Source organism: Sebastes umbrosus, chromosome 14 (genome assembly GCF_015220745.1).
Source record: "Sebastes umbrosus isolate fSebUmb1 chromosome 14, fSebUmb1.pri, whole genome shotgun sequence".
Lineage (NCBI taxonomy): Eukaryota > Metazoa > Chordata > Actinopteri > Perciformes > Sebastidae > Sebastes > Sebastes umbrosus.
In genome coordinates, this window is record NC_051282.1 from 3,157,501 (window position 1) to 3,180,000 (window position 22,500).

The following is a 22,500-nucleotide window of genomic DNA, read 5'->3' on the forward strand; positions in this document are numbered from 1 at the left end:
CTCAGACATGACACTCTGTTTTGTTGTAAGGGTCACGATCAGGGTCTGAAATGAACTTTCTTCACTTCCTGCCACTGTGGCAGACAAGTATTTTTTATGTCTGCCACTCAGAAATTTTATCTGCCACTTTTGAAATCTCTGCGCTAAATGAAGGAATAACATTTTAGATCTGATGTCATTCAATGTTCGATATATTTAACATAAAAAACTTTATATACACGGTTAATTACAGTGTTTGAATTACACCGCAGCTTCTGGGGGAGCCATATTTTTGGGGGGAGGGAGGTACTGTACACATTACTGTACTTTGTTATTGTCATCCATAGTGGTTATTTGCATAACAACACACAATTAAAATGATTATGATTATTTAAATATTTGCTTTGATTAAAAACATGTTGGCAAGCTGCTTAGAGCTAGTGTTAGGAAGTTAAACAGCTCATAATGTTCTCTCTATTTTATATTGCTGCCAAAACATTTCCTACAAACAACTGGATTTATTGTAGTTTCTCACCAAAAAACTGAATTTTACAAGATTACATTTGAACACATCATGATACCTTCACCTAATAGTATTTTTTTCCTGAGCAGACTTGTTCACAGTGTCGCATTACCAGGGAAACAACAGGGTGCGTCCCCTCAGGTTTAGTAGCGCCATGCTGTTGAGCGCTTTTTTTCTCTCCACCATGGCTCCGGTCCAAAACAAACTGAAACATGATCCAGCGTGCGTATTCGTCATTGTGCAGCATAACCGTGGGAAGCATCAATAAAAGGAATCAATAATCACGGAGGCATGAGATGCCAAGAAAGCGGACAACTACGGTTTCACTTTGTCCCGTGTTCAAAATGTTCAGTGTCATTTTCACCGTACAAACGTAGTAGTCTTAAGCCGAACCATGTTCTTTCCTCAACCTAACTAAGTGTTTTTGTTTAATTAACAACATTACGCACGTGTTTACTGCCAACCAAAAAGTGACTCAGAGGGGTCTGACAAAGTGTGAGGATGTGACGAGAATGTTGCCTCAGATGATGGCGGCCCGGCCCTGTCAGGCTAAGGAGGGATGAAAAGCTTGTTTGTGTAGCAGGAAACCGAGGCTTTCACACTGAGATCTGCGGCACATAAGATACGTGAATATTCACTGTTAGTGTGGTAAACAGCTAAAAGATTCTGGTGACTACCAGTGAGGTAGTGTGAGGCTGCTGCAGTAATACAGTCATACATTAACGTTATAGCAGCATCAGTCTGTTGTCTCCAACTAAATCCAACTAAAGCCCAACAGTTGGCGATTAACACGGTGGTTTTCCAGACAACACTTAGCCTAACGGGCTCAGTCAAATATGTAGAAATATCTGGATAAGCAATATCCGGCCACTGTGTTGGACGGGGAAGACTGAAGGGACAATCAACCTTAATGTATTAAGGTATCGCCAACACTCAGCTTGTATAACACAAAAGTTTGTTTAACAAGAGATGAATGCATGCAAAACTAGAATGACACTCGGAGATCGCAGACCTCTGCCAAGCTGCCCTAGTATGATTGCCCCCCTCTCCGTTCAGCTTGCGCCATCATCCACGTGTATTTTTGTTTATGTTGAGATCAGCTGTACGTAGCGGAGCATTGTAAAACACTTCGTTCAAACTGGACAGAAACAAAATAAAACTCACCTAAACCGTCGTCGTTACTCTTTCCAACAATCACAGTGTGCTTTGATCAAACTCAACTGTAATTTTACCAACAAACAAACCAACCAACCAACAAACCAACAAACCAACAAACCAACCAACAAACCAACAAAGTAACAAACCAACCAACCAACCAACAAACCAACCAACCAACCAACAAACCAACAAAGCAACCAACCAACCAACAAACCAACCAACCAACCAACCAACAAACCAACCAACAAACCAAAAACCAACCAACCAACCAACCAACAAACCAACAAACAAACCAACCAACCAACCAACCAACCAACAAACCAACAAACCAACAAAAAAACAACCAACAAACCAACAAACCAACAAACAAACCAACAAACAAACTAAACAAAAACATAACCTCCTTCCTAGGCCTTCGGCCTTGGCGGAGGTAAATACAATCCAAACACACGTCATATTGCACAACAGATATTGACATCTATGGAATCTTCGGTTTTCTGTCCCCCAAAAGGGGGTGTGGCCTTGACGTTTCACGAAGTACCCGTGTGTACCGGTCTGATGTATCGTCTATTGAGTGTGTAAGTGTCCGAGGTACTTAAACGGAGCGGAGGAGATCGGTAGACAGACAGACAGGAATGTCATTTAGTTCGGTTTCTTAGCCCGCATGCTTTTTGTGGTTGTAATAAATTGTTCATAAATTATAGATATATAATAATTATAGATAATCTGCTACATAAACAGCAGGACAAATTTTCCCAGTCTGTATCTCTCAAGTGTTCCACTCATGTTCTACTCTATGAAGTACACCGATAAGTAAAGACAGTTTGACAGACAATGATGTTATTCACGTGTTATCTCTTATATTATTATATTATGATTTGGCAAATAAATCAGCAAATCAGATATGCATGGACCATATGAGGTATGTGCCTCAACCGTTCATCTGTGGGAACTGGATTTTCTTCCTGATTGCTGGGATGTTGTTGTGCTTAGCTGTGCAGATAAGTGATGTGAAGGACATTTAGATGTGCATGCTGTACTCGGGAAGATCTGTGTCAAACGCTTGCTATTTGTTCCGTTACTATACTGATCTGAGGCGCATAAGATACGTGAATATTCACTGTTAGTGTGGTAAACAGCTAAAAGGTTCTGGTGACTACCAGTGAAGTAGTGTGAGGCTGCTCCAGTAATACAGTCATACATTAACGTTATAGCAGCATCAGACTGTCGTCTCCAATTAAATCCAACTAAAGCCCAACAGTTGGCGATTAACACGGTGGTTTTCCAGACAACACTTAGCCTAACGGGCTCAGTCAAATATGTAGAAATATTTGGATAAACAATATCCGGCCACTGTGTCGGACGGGGAAGACTGAAGGGACGATCAACCTTAATTTATTAAGGTATCGCCAACACTCAGCTTGTATAACACAAAAAAGTTTGTTTAACAAGAGATGAATGCATACAAAACTAGAATGGCAGCCAAACTGCCCGAGTATGATTGCCCCTCTCTCCGTTCAGCTTGCGCCATCATCCACGTGTATTTTTGTTTATGTTGAGATCAGCTGTATGTAGCGGAGCATTGTAAAACACTTCGTTCAAACTGGACAGAAACGAAATAAAACTCACCTAAACCGTCGTCGTTACTCTTTCCAACATTCACAGAGTGTGCTTTGGTCGAACTCAACTGTAATTTTACCAACAAACCAACCAACCAACCAACCAACCAACCAACCAACCAACCAACCAACCAACAAACCAACAAACCAACAAACCAACCAACCAACCAACCAACCAACAAACCAATAAACAAACCAACCAACAAACCAACAAAAAAAACAACCAACAAACCAACAAACCAACAAACCAACAAACCAACAAACAAACCAACCAACAAACCAACGTCGGTGAAAACATAACCTCCTTCCTAGGCCTTCGGCCTTGGCGGAGGTAAATACAATCCAAACACACGTCATATTGCACAAAAGATAGTGACATAATGGAATCTTCGGTTTTCTGTCCCCCAAAAGGGGGTGTGGCCTTGACGTTTCACGAAGTACCCGTATGTACCGGTCTGATGTATCGTCTATTGAGTGTGTAGGTGTCCGAGGTACTGAAACGGAGCGGAGGAGATCGGTAGACAGACAGACAGGACACGTCATTTAGTTCGGTTTCTTAGCCCGCTTGCTTTTTGTGGTTGTAATAAATTGTTCATAAATTATAGATATATAATAATTATAGATAATCTGCTACACAAACAGCAGGACACATTTTTACAGTCTGTATCTCTCAAGTGTTCCACTCATAATCGACTCTATGAAGTACACCTATAAGTAAAGACAGTTTGACAGACAATGATGTTATTCACGTGTTATCTCTTATATTATTATATTATGATTTGGCAAATAAATCAGCAAACCCGATATGCATGGACCATGAGGTATGCGCCTCAACTGTTCATTTGTTCATTCTTCCTGATTGCTGGGATGTTGTTGTGCTTCTCTGTGCAGATAAGTGATGTGAAGGACATTTAGATGTGCATACTGTACTCGGGGAAGATCTGTGTCAAACGTTTGCTATTTGTCCCGTTACTGTACGATCTCCTGATGTATCTGTTTGACGTCAACGGGATTCTGATAAGTCATGAAGACGTGCGACAGCAGGATATAAAAAAGGATGGGAGCTCATACCCGTTCCAGAATAATCCATACACTGTCCAATCTCCAACCATGCAGAGTGGAAAGGCCGGATGGGTTGCAGCGCTGCTCTGTGCTTGTATGGTGATGCTAGGACCAATGGGACAACCTGTGGACAACCGGGAGGACATGTCGACAGTCACTCCTCAGATTGAAGGGGTATCAAGTGAAGAGATGATGCCAACTTCCGCAGCCGATGCCGAGATGAATTCATCATTCGCTCTCGAGGTGAGAGAATGAAGCTTCATTCTGGGTGCAGCCACGCTGCTGTTGTGGGTTTATTCTGTTTGTACTCAGCTAAGAGAGGCCTCATGTGTCCTGATGCTGTCAGCAAATGAATCATTTAGAGAGGATTTGTTTTTTTTATTCCAAGACCACAGGTTTGCCTTCATGATCGAAAACTGTAAAAAGAAGACATTTCTTGTGTGTTAGTTTGTAAATGAAATTTCTCAGAAAAAAAATTCAGATCGTCCAAAATGAAAATAAAAAAACTTGACATTCAAAGGTTGCACGTGGATATTGATGCAATAGCCAAATTAGTTTTTCATGTGTATTTTTATATCAAAATGTATATGAAACTGTATGAAAATATGATGATAATGTGATACCTGATTGTAGAAAGGTTTCATATCATAATATGAAATGGGTTTTCAACCATTTTAACTGTTCCTCTTATTTACTGTATGTATATCTTATAATACTACTGTGTGTGTGTGTGTGTGTGTGTTGCAGCATTATGTGCGTCAGTCCCAGTCGTTGTCTGCTGGGGAGCAGGAGTTTGTCCTGAAGAGGAAACAAGTTGCTCTGAAGTCACTCAACAGGCTGGGAATCGAGTGTTCACTGGTATGACCGAGCAGACCGACCAGAAATAAAACTAAACTGCTTTAATATTGGTGTTTCTCCATTTCTGCATTCATCTGTTTTCCCCTTTATTTTCTGTCACTACCATCTCCCATTTCTCTCTCTCTCTCTCTTTCCATCCAGGATTCAGTCCCTCACATCGCACTGTTGGGGTCAGGTGGGGGTCAGAGGGCAGTTGTGGGTCTGGTGGGTTCCCTCTATCAGATGGAGAAGGAAGGCCTGTTGGACACTGTGCTCTACCTGGGAGGAGTTTCTGGCTCTGCATGGTAAATACATGCACACTACACTTCATTGGAAACTGTGAAAACATGAATTAATTCTTGATCTCAGAAAATGCGATTTGACAAAAACCCGAGGTCCGCTTACCACTTTTTCCAGAGCTTTCAATACCAGTTCATAGTTTTCCTCAGCGGATAGAATTTGATTAGTTGATACAGTTTGTCAAGCCATACTTACAGTACTCTCACATGAAAGAAGGCGTTTGACTGGTCATTAAACTCCTCCAAACTGTGATTGTCAAATCATTAGCAACTGTAACTCTACACAGCAGGCCTGTCGAGCTTTGAATTTCTCCACATGCTGAAACAAACGCTGTTTTTTTTTTTTTTGATTTTCAAAAAACAAAAACACACGAGCAAAAGTATCTAAGGGAAGATGTTAACGTTAGCATATCTGGCTAACAAGCGTCAAGGCCAAGGAGCCTTTCATTAGCTTACTACATTTTGTTATAATATCCTGTTGACCATAGCACATCCACTGTTGTATTTTGGGAAACCGGGCTTGGTTGCTGAGAATATGGAATGAAATCCTGAATATATTGAATGAAATCACAGTATATATGCATGTTTTTAATCTATAAAAATCTATCTATAAAACCCTTACTGAGATGAAATGACCATACTGTATAACCTTTTTTCAGCATTTGTTGGTCACTCATTAGACCAACAAACATACTGCTACTGCTGCTTCATGTTCCACCAGCTAGGAAAACTGTTTGGACTGTACTTCTAGTGCACCTGACTGCTGGAATAAAACACAGCTCTTCCTTAAAATCAGTTACCATTGGACATTTTTAGAAATTCGATCTTAAAACCTTCCAACCTCTTCTTGTAATTGTTTTACATAACTGTATTTAATTTTAAGTTTGAATTATTTTAATTTACCTATCAAATCATTTACCCCAATAGCAAAATCAAATTATCGTCCCTAATGGGAAAGTTTGAATGTTTTTTTATTATTTTGTAATGGTATTGTCTCTTCTCTGTTAGTATATCTCTCCGTTGTTGTTTTGACTCGGTGTCACTGTAAATGAGGGTCGCCCGTCAATGATCTCTCCAGTATAAATAAAGGTTGAATGAATATGCATATATATAACACCCACTACACTATGCAACTACATTAGACTGCTAGTATACTACAAATTATACAGTGAAAGAAAAATAAATCCTAGCAAACAAATCACTGAAAATATGAAATATATTAAAGAATATATAGGATAGAGTAAGATAACGTTGAAAAATGCAATGTAATGGTAATGTGACATGTCACATTTTACACATTTTGCAGCTTGTTATTGTCAGTTCTTTCCTAGTAAATATTGCATTTTGTTTTGTCTCTCTCTCTCTCTCTTTCTCTCTCTCTCTCTCTCTCTCTCTCTATCTCTCTCAGGTCCATGTCCTCCCTGTACAGTGACCCACAGTGGAGCTCCAACATGGACACAGCAGTGTCCAAGCTGTCAGGTCCTGGGGTCGGACCAGAGGAGGCTCTGGCCTGGCTGGGTGAGAGGGCAAAGGGGGAGTACTTCTCTCTCACTGATATCTGGGGGGTCATCATCTCTGCTGGCATCACGAAACAGGTAAAGTAAGAACATACAGGGTAAAGCTGCTTCTGTTCAAATGCCCCTAGAATGTATACGGAAACATAACAACCTAAGGTGACACTTCATTTTACAGGTCCGCAAATCTCATGGTAATTAGGTGATAATTAGCAAGTAACCTATTACTGACAAATTACCCCAATATTTACCTAAAAATTTCATAAAAAATGACTTTGTTTGCCTGTCTTGACTCTGGACTTTTATTATTATTATTATTTTATAGCTATTATAAACATTATTTAATAATTATATTCCGCTATTTCCCAATAAGCAGTAATAAATAGCTGGTAATTTATTTAATACATTTCCAGGAAAAGAATACAAAGTTAATTGATATGCTTTATTTCCATGTCTGCTGATAAATAGATAATAATTAGCAAATAACTTATGTGAAACTTCTTAAAAAAACTCCCGAATCATTACATTAGCTACCAGGTTACATCTGTGTAGTCAATAAGTCACACAGTGGTGAGATTTGTGCCTGATCAGAAGTGTCTTCTATTAGTTTTCCACCTCCGATAAAGAGCAGCGCACAGCCGCTTCTCAAGCCTAAGGGCCCTATTTTAACCATTATATGCTATTTTAACATATAATTATTAAATCATGTTTATAATAAAGTGTTTTTTGATAGATTTTGAGGTAAATATTGGGGTAATTTAGCAGTAATTCCAAAGAAATTTCAAACAGTGTGAAATGTATCTTCATAGCGCAAGAAAACATCAAGAACACACTGTGACTTATTATTCAATTAATAAACAATAAGATTTGAATGTATGCTATATAAATATATAATATCATAATAATATAACAGTCTTCTTGCATTTGGCCTGAATGTCTTGCTGTATATATTGTTGGTGTCTCTTGCTTGTGTCTAACGCCTCCCTGAGGGTAAATGCTCACATTGCAGGTTTAAAGGTGAGAGATTATAATCTGGAAAACTTTGTTCTTTGTATTTAATTCATATTTCTCACTTAGTTGCATCCGGGGCTTCACTATAATTTTCCTATAGCTACATTTACTACAGTATATGTTCTACTTTGTTTCTGACGCTTAAATTTCAATATCACATGGCAATGTTAGAAGATATACCTATTCTAAGTTATACCAACTAACTCCAGGATCATTTAACTTCCTATGTATATACAATGTGTGTGTGTGTGTGTGTGTGTGTGTGTGTGTGTGTGTGTGTGCGTGTGTGCGCGCGTGTGCGTGTGTGCGTGTGTGTGTGTGTGGCTTTCTTAAAAATGTTGTTAGTATTTTCTGTGAAATTAAAGCTGCATTAATAGAAGTTGGTTGATTTATGACAAATTGACAAGCCCTGCTTATAAAGAGTTTCCACAACGTGGTGTCTGCTTCCCAGACACCATTACTGCATTTTTAGCTGCAGCTTAATTAACCAAAAATGTATTTTAAACCGAAGTATACCAAGTAAAATGTCAAACAACCCACCCATGGAGCTGCTGACCAAACCTTTATCAACCCAGTGCCAACTTTAAATTACAAACAGAAGTAAACACGTCCTTTTACCTTTGCAGTGTTACAACTAACAATGCACAAGTTGACATGTGCTAAAATGTGAGAATAAAAGACTACTTTGAAGGCACTGTTAGCTAACGTTAGCTAATAGGACTTTGGTCTTCCCTGTAGTGCAGCATGAAAACGACTACCTACAGTGTGTGCTGATGCAGTAAGCAGCTGTTGTGGATGAAACAAAGCAAAATTAATTACTTACCAAGTTACTTGACTGATATTCGAGGTTAAACTCCTGTTGCTCCCCCTCGTTGATAAATGCGGTCTGGTAGCAAAAAAACACGCGAACATCTCTCCGAGAGTCTTCCGCCTAGTCCCGCCCTATTGTGCTCTGATTGGCTAGTTCGAACCTTAACATGACCCGTTTGTCCTATCCCTAACCACGTCCGACCTCGAGTGTGTTAACTTACTAGGTACAAGTTACACTAACTAAGAATTTTTAAGTTAAGACAATGTTGTTCATTTTTCAGTTTGACCGACTTATTTTAATAAGTCTTCAACTGACTAAAACATGTACATGTAACAAACGTAATTTTTTTTGCTGAAAATATTATTTATTTTAAGAGTTATCTACTAACCCCATGAATCATTTCTTAGAGTGTAGACAAGTGGTTAAGATTGGGAAAGTGCCTCATCGGGGGAATTAATCATTCTGTAATTATTTGTTTTGAGTGTCCCGTGAGTCCATGTGAGCGTGCCCCACTGGCTAGCATATCGCCGCCGCTCTGCACTGCTCTCATACGGCGGTTACAGCTGATAACGTCACCCTGACCAGTGGTTATCGTGGAAGTGTAGCACCCATCCTTTGGTTCCCCTCCGCCCCGCAGGTTAACACTGTTGGCTCCATCAGCACTGTTGCTGTTGTTGGCACCATTAGCAAATCCACATCTGCTTTTCATAGTATTATGTTATAAATTCATATGTTCACAGTTCACTGAGCTAACCCACTAACCCTGTCTTGGCAGTTGGACCTTCGGCATCTTTCTGGGGACGGCATGGATGCCTTCAATCCCTATCCCATCTACAACGCAGTGAACAAAAACTGCCTGCAACATGGCCCTGAAAATGGTACTAAACACACATAACTACGCAGACAAACATGCACACAACTGTGAAAAGATGCAAAATCACACATTCAAGGACTATAGACTGATGCTGTGAGTTCCGATTTGCATTGTTAACCAGTGCAGACACGATAGTCTGTCTTGAAAATCAGGTTAATAACGGTGTAGTGTTTTTGTGCGATGTCCTCTCTGAATGTTTCTGCCTCTGTGTTCTTGTGTTTTTGCTTAGCTAAATGGTTTGAGATGACTCCTCACGAGGCTGGCTTCACAGATCTGGGTCTCTTCATTAACACCTCTCATGTGGGCAGCAAAATCCACGAAGCAGATCCTGAAGGTCAAGGGCCAGAGATGGACATGACCCAGCTGCAAGGTATGTCTGGCTCTTTTGTCTCCTAAAAACAAGGATATCTGTCCATATAGGCAACTGTACGGAAGCCTAGAAAGGCCACGGTAGTGCTTCATTCTTAAGTTACCTCAAAGGGCACAACATTATGGAAGTCAGAAGCAGTTGTGATTGCAATAATATTTTCTATTGTATTTTTTATTTGTGAATAAATATAATTAATGAAATATTATTTAAAAGTTTACTGAATCTGCTCTTCTGATTTGTAGCAGATGATTTTAGAGAACAAACCTTTCCATAAGAATTAAATGTTCAGACGAAGGCTGTGATAAATGATACAAAATATAATAGTTTAACTAGTAATGATTATGGTCCAAAATGGTGTAAAATGCATAGTTTTAAGTCAAAAACCTTCAAGTTTTCTTGCACACACCTCAGCTCTGCATGTATACCTGTCTGGCTGACTGGCTGCTGTTGATTCCAGACTAATAGACATCCTATAATATATTATAGAGCAGTGGTTCTCAAACTATGGTGCACGTACCACTGGTGGTACGCATGCTCTCTCTAGTGGTACGCGGAGGACTATCGATTCCTCTGTATTGATGCTTTCCCACAGTTACGCTGCACAATGATGCATACTCACGCTGTATCATGTTTCAGTTTGTTTTGGACCGGAGACACGGTGAAGAGAGAAAAAAGCGCTCAACAGCGTGGCGCTACTAAACCTGAGGGTCGCACCCTATTTCTCCCTGATAAAGCAATACTGTGAACAACAAACCTGTGTCAGCAGGAGGAGAGTTAGTAACGTTAGCCGTTAACAACCGGTGGGCAGCGCAGTCCTGACTGGCTAAATACAGGAGATGCGAAATTTAATGGAGGTGCCATTGAGTTATTATTATGAGGCGTTCAAGTCGGTTTAGGAAAAAATATCGTTATCGTCAGCAGAGAGTGGCAATTTTTATACAGTGTGTACTGTACAGTATGTGTCTGCTTTGTCATGCAGGTATAGTGGGCAGTGCTGTAGCAGATGAACAGAGTCTGGTCAACTATATGCCCGACTGGCTGAAAGGTAAAAATCTTAATTAGTCTCGTAATGGGCAAAAAAAAGTAGCCAAACCTTTTAAGATGTACAGCAGTAGAAATGACTGACTGTGTGTGTGTGTGTGTGTGTGTGTGTGTGTGTGTGTGTGTGTGTGCACTCAGGTCTGGTGGCTTCAGCAGCTACTGATGAAGACAACCTACTGGATGTGGTGTTTCTCTGGACTGAAGGTACCAGCGTTATAGAGTAACTCGGATGTTATCGTCTACATAGGCATGTGCATTCATATTTCTCTGTATCAGTTCCACAGCAGATCAAGAGTTCCTGGGACGTCTTGGCCCGTTACGCGCGCGGGTACCAGAGTCTTTTGAAGCTAACAGAAGTGATCCGAAAAAACACAGAGGATGCCGCTGTTTTGTCGGACCTGGACAACCTGCAGAAAACACTGAAAGGTACTAAAACTAGCGATGACGGTGATAACCTGAAATTTTTACATATCCAGAAAAGGTTTTCTGGGTGATCAACAATGCTCAGAATCATCTTCCTATTTTACAGAAAATATGAACATAAACCCTCTGGCATCATTTGGAAAGAAGAGCCCGGAACAACAAAAGCTGATCCTTGAGCAGTGGCGTCAGAAAATGCTGGCCCCCGTACACATCTGGAGCCAGAGTCTGGACGAAGGACCAGCCAAAGAGATCGGTCAGTGCCAGAGTCATAACATTCTTTAACTATTGTCTATTCTGCCACCCTCTGCAACCTGTTCACCAACGCAATTGCTTTTTGTCCCACTGTATTATGGCCCTGAAAAGATGTCAGCTGGGATCAACTCCAGCCCGCATGAATATCCTGAATAAGATAAAGCAGGGGTTCTCAACCTTCTGTAACTTGAGGCCCACGTCTGATTGTTAAAATAATTCCGAGGACCACTTTCCCAAATAAATTACAAACTTGGCTATAAATATGTGTTATGCCACCGTCAGGTGTAATGACCCACATAAATATTCAGCTTACCCTCACCCATCACTGCCTTTATGAATCCAAACTATTCAGGGTCATATTTCCTCACCACACGCTTTGGAGCTTTTACCGGTGCAGGGTTGTCTCCAACATCACCTTTGCGTTTCAAAAAAAAAAGCTCCATTTTGTGTCACTGCATCCGAGACATATATGTCTGTAAAGGGGAGGCTCGTGGGTCCCCATATAACCCATTTACATTCACATATCTTGAGGTCAGAGGTCAAGGGATCTCTTTGAAAATGGCCGTGCCAGATTTTCCTCGCCAAAATGTAACATAACTTTGAAGTGTTATTTAGCCTCCTTCCCCAAAAGCTAGCATGGCATGGTTGGGACCAATGAATTCTTTAGGTTTTTTAGTTTCATATCATTCCAGTATCCTTCCTCTCGCTTTAAAACCGGCCCGCTACATCTTCTGAAAAACAGAATAGAGGTCTTCGAATTTTGAAGAGGTTAATCTAACTGTTCGTCAGTACCTCCACGGCCCACTACGTGGTGCTCCGAGGTTTTCTGTTACCAAGCATTGGTCAACAATCCTTATCCTAAACATAATTCAAGCACTACGATACTTTCGACTGGATAGCAGGACTCACAGGAGTCTTTAACTTTAACACACCATAACTAGAACATGAACGATGGATCACATGATGATGAGTAATGTGACTCGCTTGCGGGGGTGATTATCACCCAGCTCCCCAGTTCCTCTCAGCTCTATGGAGCATTTTAAGCCTCTTTTAACTCCTTGTTTTGGCTTTCTGGTAAACTCAGCTCTCATCAGAGAGCCTTGTTCACAGCAGCAGCCAGATGTTTTCACTAAAAAAAAGCTCTGTACGCTACCTGCTCAGCAGGAGACAATACTGGTGAACACAGTGGAGCATTTGGCAGCTAAGGAGAGATGATGGAGGGCAAGCTAAAAGAGGAGTGAATACTGGGCTTCCACTACTGCTTAACCGCTGCATTAATAGGCAGATGATGTGTTTTACAGCTCGTTTTGCTGCCCTCAAGTGGCCAAAAACAATAAAAATGCAGCTTTAAGTTTTTCATAACTTCCTTCATTTGAGTGTCCTCTTGTTTTTTCCAGTCTCTTGGTTGATCCAAAACGCCATCCCTCTGATAGGGAAATGGGAATGGGGAACAACTGAAAACTTCCTCTACCAGTACCCAGGTGAACTACCGTCACTGAGTTTAATACCTGTGCATTAATTACATTTACAGTCCTGTGATTGGCCAGACAGATGAATGAGAACAAACAGTTCTGTGATTTGTGTTGGTGTTGAAGGTGCTGAGGTGCCGTCTTGTATCAGCCTTGAGGAGCACCTGCAGCTGATAGACACCGGGGTGATGCTCAACACTCCCTACCCTACCTTCTTGGGAGAAAAGAGAGACGCAGACCTCCTCATTGATCTGGACTACGGGGCTGACGACACCTTCAAGGTGAGGCGTTTTGCGGCTGCTGGCATGTATCAATGGAGCCACGAGAGCAACACATGTCATGCGGCTGTGTGATGTTTTAAAGATAATACAACAAGCTGTTCTCTCAATACAGACTCTGACTCTGACCAGAGAATACGCAGCGGCCGTGAAGAAGCCTTTCCCCGAGATAAATGAAACGATGCTGGAGGAGAGAGACTGGCCGAAGGACTGCTACGTGTTTGAGGGGAAAGAGAAGGAGCCCACCATCGTTTACATGCCACTATTCAACAGACGCAACTGTAAAGGTCTGTTACACACAAGCTCACAACACTGAACACTGTCAAATACGTTCATGATCGTCAATTTTTGATCTTGTCAAATCCAAAAATGTTCCGCTCTAGTGGGTCTACTAAACCGAGGCAGTGACCTGGCCTACAAAAGAGAGGTTGAATCATTGGTCAGCTGCTGTGATAAAAACTTTTTTAAAACTGAATGTTGGGACGACCAAAGAGCTGCTATTATGAAAATATATTCAAAGGTTTATGAGAAAAGTTGTAATTTTACGTGTTATTTTCTTTTTCTCTCGCAAAGTTATGACTCTATTCTCATAATATTACAACTTTTTTCCTCGTAAAGTTATGACTTTTTTCTCGTAAAGTTATGACTTTTTTCTCGTAAAGTTACGACTTCTTTCCTCGTAAAGTTACAACTTTTTCCTCGTAAAGTTATGACTTTTTCCTCGTAAAATTATGACTTCTTTCCTCGTAAAGTTACAACTTTTTCCTCGTAAAGTTATGACTTTTTCCTCGTAAAGTTATGACTTTTTTCCTCGTAAAGTTACGACTTTTTCCTCGTAAAGTTATGACTTTTTTCCTCGTAAAGTTATGACTTTTTTCTTGTAAAGTTACGACTTTTTTCCTCATAAAGTTACGACTTTTTTCCTCGTAAAGTTATGACTTTTTTCTCGTAAAGGTATGACTTTATTCTCGTAAAGGTATGACTTTATTCTCGCAATATTACAACATTTTTCTCGTAAAGGTATGACTTTATCCTCGTAATATTACTACTTTTTTCTCGTAACATTACGTCTTTTTTCTCGTAATATTATGACTTTATTCTCAAAATCTCAGATTTTTTTTCCCTCAATGTGGCCCTAATACTCCGTAGTATATTAGCTCTTTGATCGTCACTGCATTAGACTTATATACTCTATCAATAAAGCTGACTATCTATCGTCAATGGTTTTATTCCGGTCCAGATGCAGAGGAGGTCAAAGCAAAGATGGAGGAGTTCTCCACCTTCCAGCCTCCCTACAGCCAGGACAAGATTGAGTTTTTGTTGGAGACGGCGAAAGCCAACATCAAGAACAACAAGGAAACTCTGCAGAGGGAGATTTACAAGGCTGCTCTCCGCAGACACGACAAGAGGTAGAGTGGTCAGCGTGAGGATGACACACCAATAGATGAAATGATGGATGTGTGAGTGGACTCAAAATTTAATAAATTAATAATGTTTTTTTCTTGAACTTTGTTATCATCCTTCCCCTCCTCATACCTCTTATTTCTTACATTCTTGTTCTTCCCCTTCCTTTCTTCTCTTCTCCTCTTCTCCTTCATATTCTTGTTCTTCTCCAGCTATCACAACGGGTCTTCAGCGGAGTCTGACCTCCAAACTTGATAGAGCTGGTGTCACACGAGCACGGAGACATTTTTAATTTTTCAATGATTTGTGTTTTATTTCTCCGTTGCTTTAACACCCTGCATAATTGTTTGACATTGATTTGAAACCCTGTTTATGTCTGTACATGACTGACTGATATTCATCTGGATGTAGTAACGTAAAGTAAACACTAGAGGTCGGTCCATGTTCAACGTGTTTTGACTTGTTCCTGCGTTACTCCTACTGTCAGAACTCTGACAGATACAGTCACATTCTGCAGAATAGTTTACAGTTGTTATACAGTTTGTACATTTGGAGCTATTCATGGTCCTCCATATTACAGCTGTGTTCCTGTTCCTGCTCATTTTATGAAATTGGTTTGATTCAGCATTTGATTTCCCCACATGTGTGAAATGATGTTTTTCATATAATAAACTTTTATTCAAGAAGTTCTGGATTGACTGTAATGAATGAAATGCAGTCTTAAAGGTCCCATATTGTAAAAAGTGAGATTTTCATGTCTTTTATATTATAAAGCAGGTTTAAGTGATATATAAATACTGCAAAAGTATCAAAACGCTGAATCCACAGAGAAATACACAAAGCCCGTATTCAGAAACTGTGCGTTTGAAACAAGCCGTCAGGATTTCTGTACATTTGTGTACAAATATACAATATTTATACAATTTCACAGTTTTAAACATAAACATTCTAAATGCGTCCCAGGTTATTTCCTGTTGCAGTGTATGTGAATGACATCAGCTGACAGGAAGTAAACATGGACTCCATTGCCACTCCGTTGAAATGCGCTAAAACGGAGCGCTTCTGATGGAGGGTGAATACAGGTATATTCAGACAGACAGTATGAGAAAAATAATGTGTTGTTTGAACATTACAGCATGTAAACATGTCCTAGTAGAAACCCAAAATATAAGTATGAACCTGAAAATGAGCACGATATGGGACCTTTAAAGTGGAAGTGAATCAGTCAACCCAGTTAAGCTGGTTTACTGAAGGGATTTCCACTCGTAATGAACTATTATATAACAAACATGACAAATGTAAAAGAAAAAAAGAAGATCCGTTTAATTTTTCGTGGCAAGAGCAGGTTGCCACGAACCAGGTTGGTTGTCTCGGCTGAGTTACACATATACAACAGTAGAGACTGAAGAAAACAAAAGAGGGGACACTATTGTATTGTTTCTGTATGTAAAGATGAGTTTTACAATGTTAAAACCAAGGACAAAAACAGACCATTTCATAAACTGCTGCTGAAATGGAGATCAGTAAGAACTTAGCATAAATACTGGGAAAAGGGGGGAAACAGTTAGCCCGGTTGTGTCCAAAGTTAAAATGATGCCTTCCACCACCAAACCACAAAGGATCTAACAATACTAACATTATTTTTTTTGTGATGAGAGACCATATGTACTATGGTCAACCATTTAGAATAGTTTTTTCTTATTATTTGTATTCAAATAACATTTTCAAAGCAATTCTGCGCACGTGTATGACCTGAAGTATCCGTTTTTTAAATTGACCACAACTGCATTAGAGTATTAACAAAGTTAAACTCAGTAGCTGTTTGTCAGGTGGGCGCACTATTACAGTATCACACAGACCGGGTTAACAAAGATGGTGGCAGCTTACGCTACCTTCAAGTCTTTACCAACTAAAGTTTATTACACTATTCTATCCCAGTTGGAAGCCAAGGCTACCTTCTTCTTTCCCTTTTTTTCACCACAGCATCATCCTCTGTTTCTGTCTGTCTGTCTCTGTCCTGTCTAAGTGATGTAAGTGGCTAGAGATGTCCTGCAGATAACAGGCTTTGCATGCTAGTGAGGTCCTGGGGGGGAAAGGTCAAAATCTGAACCTCCATCTGCCTCCTACAGGAAGTGACTCAAACCTAAACCTGACCTCAAAGCTATTATGTGGTATCGTGTATCTCTGCGTCTGTGTATCTGTCTGACACTAAAAGAGCTTCGTTGTACTGTCCTCCTCGGCCATTTAGACAATAGTCTACACTACGACTGCGTGTAGAAATGACTGTGGAAACTGCCAGCTTACTACAGCTGAATGGGGAAAGAATCCCATATTTCAACATTTATCGAAGTGTTTATAGCTTAATGTTCCGCTGCCCCAAAGCATCTAAAAAAGAAGATAAAATAAAAATAACTTGATGCAGTTTTAAAGGTCCCATATTGTAAAAAGTGAGATTTTCATGTCTTTTATATTATAAAGCAAGTTTAAGTGCTTTATAAATACTGTTAAACTATCAAAACACTCAATATACGGAGAAATACACACAGCCCGTATTTAGAAATTGTGTTTGAAACAAGCCGTTAGGATTTCTGTCCATTTGTGATGTCACAAATATACAATATTTAGACCCTTTACGCAGTTTTAAACATAAACATTCTAAATGTGCCCCAGTTTATTCCTGGTTGCAGTGTACAGTATGTGAATGACATCAGCTGACAGGAAGTACACATGGACCCAAGCTGTTGCCTAGCAACGCAATCCTGTTGCAATTCCGTCGAAATGCACTAAAACAGAGCGTTTAAGACAGAGGGTATATACAGGTATATTCAGGCAGACAGTATGACGAAAATAAAACATTTTTTTAACATTACAGCATGTAAACATGTTCTAGTAGAAACACAAAATACAAGTATGAACCTGAAAATGAGTACGATATGGGACCTTTAATGGTGATCACTGACTGGACTTACAGCTCAGAGGACTGACTGTCTCAGGTCCACGTTGGAAGGGCGGCTCTTCCTTTGCTGTTGAAGAGTGGCTGTATCTGCTGTGTGTAAAGGCAGCTACCTCAGTGACCTTATTACAGAGCCTGAAGGCAATACACTCACACTCACACTCACACACATCCACATCTTGGAGTCATGTTGTCTGATGTCATCTCCAATCTCCATGTCCTCCTAATGTGTTTTTCTTTTTTTTTTTTTTTTTTGCTCTACCAAACATCTCTCCCTCCTCCACTGTCTCCTTGCATCATTATTTTCTGTCAGCTTTTACTCTTGTTTTTTTCTCTCCAGCCGCCGTTTGTCACATTTGGTTTTCTCAGCGTGTCTGAGCGCTGATCTGATTCTCACACATTTCTGTCATATTTTTATTTGAAAGTACTCACATTTTTTACCCTCTTCTATAGCTTTGATATATTTATATATGGTTCGCCACCAAAAAAACGTCCCTTACAGGTACAGTTGTTGCAACATAACACAAAGTACACGACAATTCAATATATTTGTTTCAAAGTCTTTATTTATGACCTGATCTCTGACGAAACATTTCCTGTCATAAAAAAAGCACCGTTACACATTGTCACAGACAAATCCATTAACTGGGCAGCTGCTACAGATGATCAAGGCGGCCATGCACGGACACGGTTGTCATTCATCGGACGGCGAGTTGACAGTATCACCAACCCACCGACAGCGATGAATGTGAACTGGGAACCTGTACTGGTGGAGGATTATTTCCTGTGGGGGTTTTCCCGTATATGAGGATGCAGCCATTCGGATGTGAATAACAGATGGATGAGTGGACCTGTTGACCAAATGTAGGAAGCTGCCAACAACCACAAACATGATATAACATGTAGGCTACTGTATGTGGTGTTGAACAGCCAGTTTGCCTTTTGTACTGGTTTTGTATGGAAGCTGAAAACGGTATTGTTTGACTGTCTTATTTAGTTCCCCATCTCTGAAACTGGAGCTGTGCTAACAATGGACCCACTTCCACCAAAAACTCCTTCAGTGTTCATATACGGGCATGTGAGAATTGTTTTAAGATTTGAAAAACAGTGAACCTATACCTTTTAAAGGGACTCTGTGTAAGAATCAGAAATTGCTTGTTAACAGCGACACCTGTGGCCGTTAAGTCACAGAAAGTCAGCACTCTGTTGCTCGCGCTTGTGCTCGCTCTACATAGACATGAACGAGCATCGGTCAAAACAGTGAGGCGACACACGTCAGCTAAAACCACAATATTACTCTATATTTCAGCTGCTTGGCAGTAATGTTAGCTGACCAGACAAAGGTCTCTCCATGAAACGATGCTGATCCTGTGTTTTCCTGCTTCAGCCTCCCGATCGCGGTCAGAAGGAACAGGGGAGACACCGGAGTTTTGGTCGGAGACGATAACGTTTCTCGCTGCGGAGCCCCGTCTATTCACTCAGCAGCAGGAAACAAGACACGGGAAACCTCTGCTGGTCTGGAGGAGCTGCAGCAGTTATTTCTGCATAAACGTCCACTGTACATTCACTAGATATTCTCAGAGCTAAACTTACTCTTCTGCTGTGTGTAGTGTGCGCGCATGCAGAGAGGTGGAGTTTAGAGCGAGTGAGAACGAGCGCAGTGTGTGAGTGAAGGCAAGCAGGCAGAGGAGCAAAGTTCTGAGAGAAAACTAGACTTCTGCTCCTCCTCATGGCTCTGTTTTCAGGCTTTAGAAAATCTAACCGGTGACGGGAGACTTTGACCAATCACAGGTCATTTCATTGAGAGAGAGCGTTCCTATTGGCTGTGCTCGGGAACTTGGCGTTTCTTCACCAGAATTCACAATGGCGGCGGCATCACAAACTTTCTAATTTTACAGCTAAACAGTGCACTACAAGATGATTCTGGACACCGGAGAAAAAATCATGTTCCTCTTACACAGAGGAACATGATTTTTTCAAGGTTACCTGTCTCATGTACTACTGTCACGATTTGTTTTTAATCATATTTGCTCCAATCTGGCCTACTGCAGCTTTAACTCATCAAACATGGTGATAAAGTATCTCCTGATTATGGCAAAGCTTCACCAAAATGAGAGAAAAGTAGTGCAAAAATGTGATAAAATTCTATTAATGATGACAATTCTGCTTGAATATCAGTTTAAACTTGAACCTGATGACTAATCTCTCATTTTTTTCCAATTTGGAAATATTTAATACCTTTTCAATATCAGAGTGCTTGCTTTAATAAGCTTTTTTCACAGCAGACACGTTGAATCGTCACAGCAGGACAAGCATAAGAGTAAGTTTGCAAAATACCTGGCCTGGCGCATCTAAATGAAACGCAGCCATTGTTAATGACATTAGTCACACCTGTGTCTAGCAGGTCAAAATGTCCTCCAGTAATAGAATCTAAATGTTGTAGAGATGCATATAGTGGTGGCAGTGTGTGTTTCAGACTGACGTTAGCTCAAGTGTAAGGGTACACTCAACGCTCGATGGTTTCTCTGAGTCACAAACTCACCGACAGCGTTGAATGTTCCCCAAGACTTGAAGAACTCAGGCTGACAGCGAGCTAACAAACAGCCTGTCCTCCTCCAGTGCTACACGGAGTGGACAGCCGTGACAGGGCAGACCCAGGGGGGACGCTAAACAAGAAGAGACAAGAGCTCTGCAGGTGCACGCACACATTTTAACCAGTGATGTAGTGGACAGCAAACCTACCAAAACCAGTTGGTATACATCTTTCTTTTCTTTATAGATACATCTATTTGTTGTTATTACTGTGGAGAACTTAAAAAAAAAATTGCATTGCAATTTCACTTCTTTTTTTTTTTGCAATTCCTCCCATCTCATCAGTGATGTTTTGCAACTCTGAATTATGTTACAGTGCTTCTGAATTGAATTATCTTGGAAAAAGCATAGTATATTGGCAAATTCACCAATCCTCAATTTGCCAATATGATTCTTTTTTCAATTCTTTTTTTTCATATAGCATCAAATCATAACAGAAGTTATCTCAAGATGCTTTTCATATAGAGCAGGTCTAGACCGTACTCTATAATTTAGAGACGAGTACAAGAAAAAAAACTCCCCTTTAGCAGGTAGAGGCTCTGAGGGGTGGGAGGGGGGGGGGGGGGGGGGCATCTGCCTCGAGCGGCCATCTGCCTCGACCGGTCGACACATTCTCACTCCCAAATCGTCGAATACCGCCGCTTGGTCAGTGCTCTTTGGCATCGGAGACCGACGCACTGGGTACCCCCTCTTGCATTGTCAATACAAGCTCATTATATGCGTAGTGTCCTTTCGAAGTAAACTTCAGTTTTCACAGGAAGTTAGGTTTAGGCAACACAACCACTTAGTTAGGGTTAGGAAAACGTGGTTGACTCACGTGATAATATAAGTCAACGTTACTTTTAGTTTCACACGGGACAATTTTGTGTTTGTTTGACCCACACACCACCCTTCCATCCCTCCCTCCCTTTCGCCGTAGCGGACTCTCGTGCTATTAATACTACGTCACTCGCTCCGACCGTCAAATAACGCTGTGAGTGGGTTAACATTGGAGTTAGTTGAAAGCCCGGTTCGTCACATACTGTTGCTAAACGGTGCCTCCGTGCGTCGGTTTTCGGCGGGATTTGACGAGTTGGGAGTGAGACGAGAGAGAGAGAGAGAGAGAGAGAGAGAGAGAGAGAGATGCACAGTAGCCACAATAATAATACAACACCTATAATAACAATAGAAATATGACTACTACTAATAATAATAATAGTAGCGGTGGATGTAATAGAATGATAATAGTAATATCTGTAATAGTAGCAGTAATAATAATAGAAATATGACTAGTAATAATAATTATAGCAGTAGATATAATAGAATGATAATAGTAATAGCAGTAATAATAGCAATAATTATAGCAGAAACATGACTAATAATAGTAACTGTGAATATAATAATAATAATAATAATAATAGTAGCAGTAATAATAATAATATAAATAAGGCTGATAATAATGATAGTAGTAGTGGGTGTGAAGCAGGCAGCAGATGCAACCTTGATCCAGGTGTAACACCGATCCATGGATACCTGCAAGACGAGAAAGCACAAAGACTCTAGGGCCTATAGCAGCATAACTAGGGGCTGGTCCAAGGCAGCCTGAGCCAGACTTGGGCCAGTCCTAACTATAAGCGTTATCAAAGAGGAAAGTCTTAAGCCTACTCTTAAATGTGGAGAGGGTGTCTGCCTCCCGGACCGAGACTGGGAGCTTGTTCCACAGAAGAGGAGCTTGATAGCTGAAGGCTCTGGCTCCCATTCTACTTTTGGAGACTCTAGGAACCTCAAGTAACCCTGCTGCATTCTGGGAGCGCAGTGCTCTAGTTGGGGTAATAGGGTACTATGATCTCTTTAAGATATGATGGGGCCTGACTGTTTAGGGCTGTGTAGGTGAGTAGGATGATTTTAAATTCTGGATTTTACAGGGAGCCAGTGCAGAGAAGCTAATACAGGAGAAATATTTTATAGGGCGTGGTCAACAATGGAAGCTCTCGCTAATAATGCAGGGAACTGGTGAACTTGAATGTTGTAAATGCATAATAGCGAAGGAAG

The 22,500-nt window shown here is 40.6% G+C and overlaps 1 protein-coding gene across 2 annotated transcripts; it reads left to right on the forward strand.

The window, feature by feature from the left end:
- The first annotated feature begins 4,231 nt into the window (after window positions 1–4,231).
- LOC119502233 (cytosolic phospholipase A2 gamma-like) lies at window positions 4,232–15,610 on the forward strand. 2 transcript variants are annotated; one of them, XM_037793077.1, is made up of 15 exons: window positions 4,232–4,584; window positions 5,089–5,199; window positions 5,341–5,483; window positions 6,886–7,072; window positions 9,589–9,691; window positions 9,917–10,057; window positions 11,037–11,102; window positions 11,237–11,302; window positions 11,375–11,524; window positions 11,628–11,774; window positions 13,171–13,254; window positions 13,369–13,523; window positions 13,636–13,807; window positions 14,761–14,980; window positions 15,137–15,610. In XM_037793077.1, exons 1-14 carry the CDS (start codon window positions 4,267–4,269, stop codon window positions 14,931–14,933), a joined length of 2,016 nt encoding a protein of 671 aa, XP_037649005.1. In that variant the 5' UTR covers window positions 4,232–4,266; the 3' UTR covers window positions 14,934–14,980; window positions 15,137–15,610. The 2 variants fall into 2 exon arrangements, with proteins under 2 accessions (XP_037649005.1, XP_037649004.1); XM_037793076.1 differs by having other exon boundaries at window positions 14,761–14,929.
- Window positions 15,611–22,500: the final 6,890 nt, after the last annotated feature.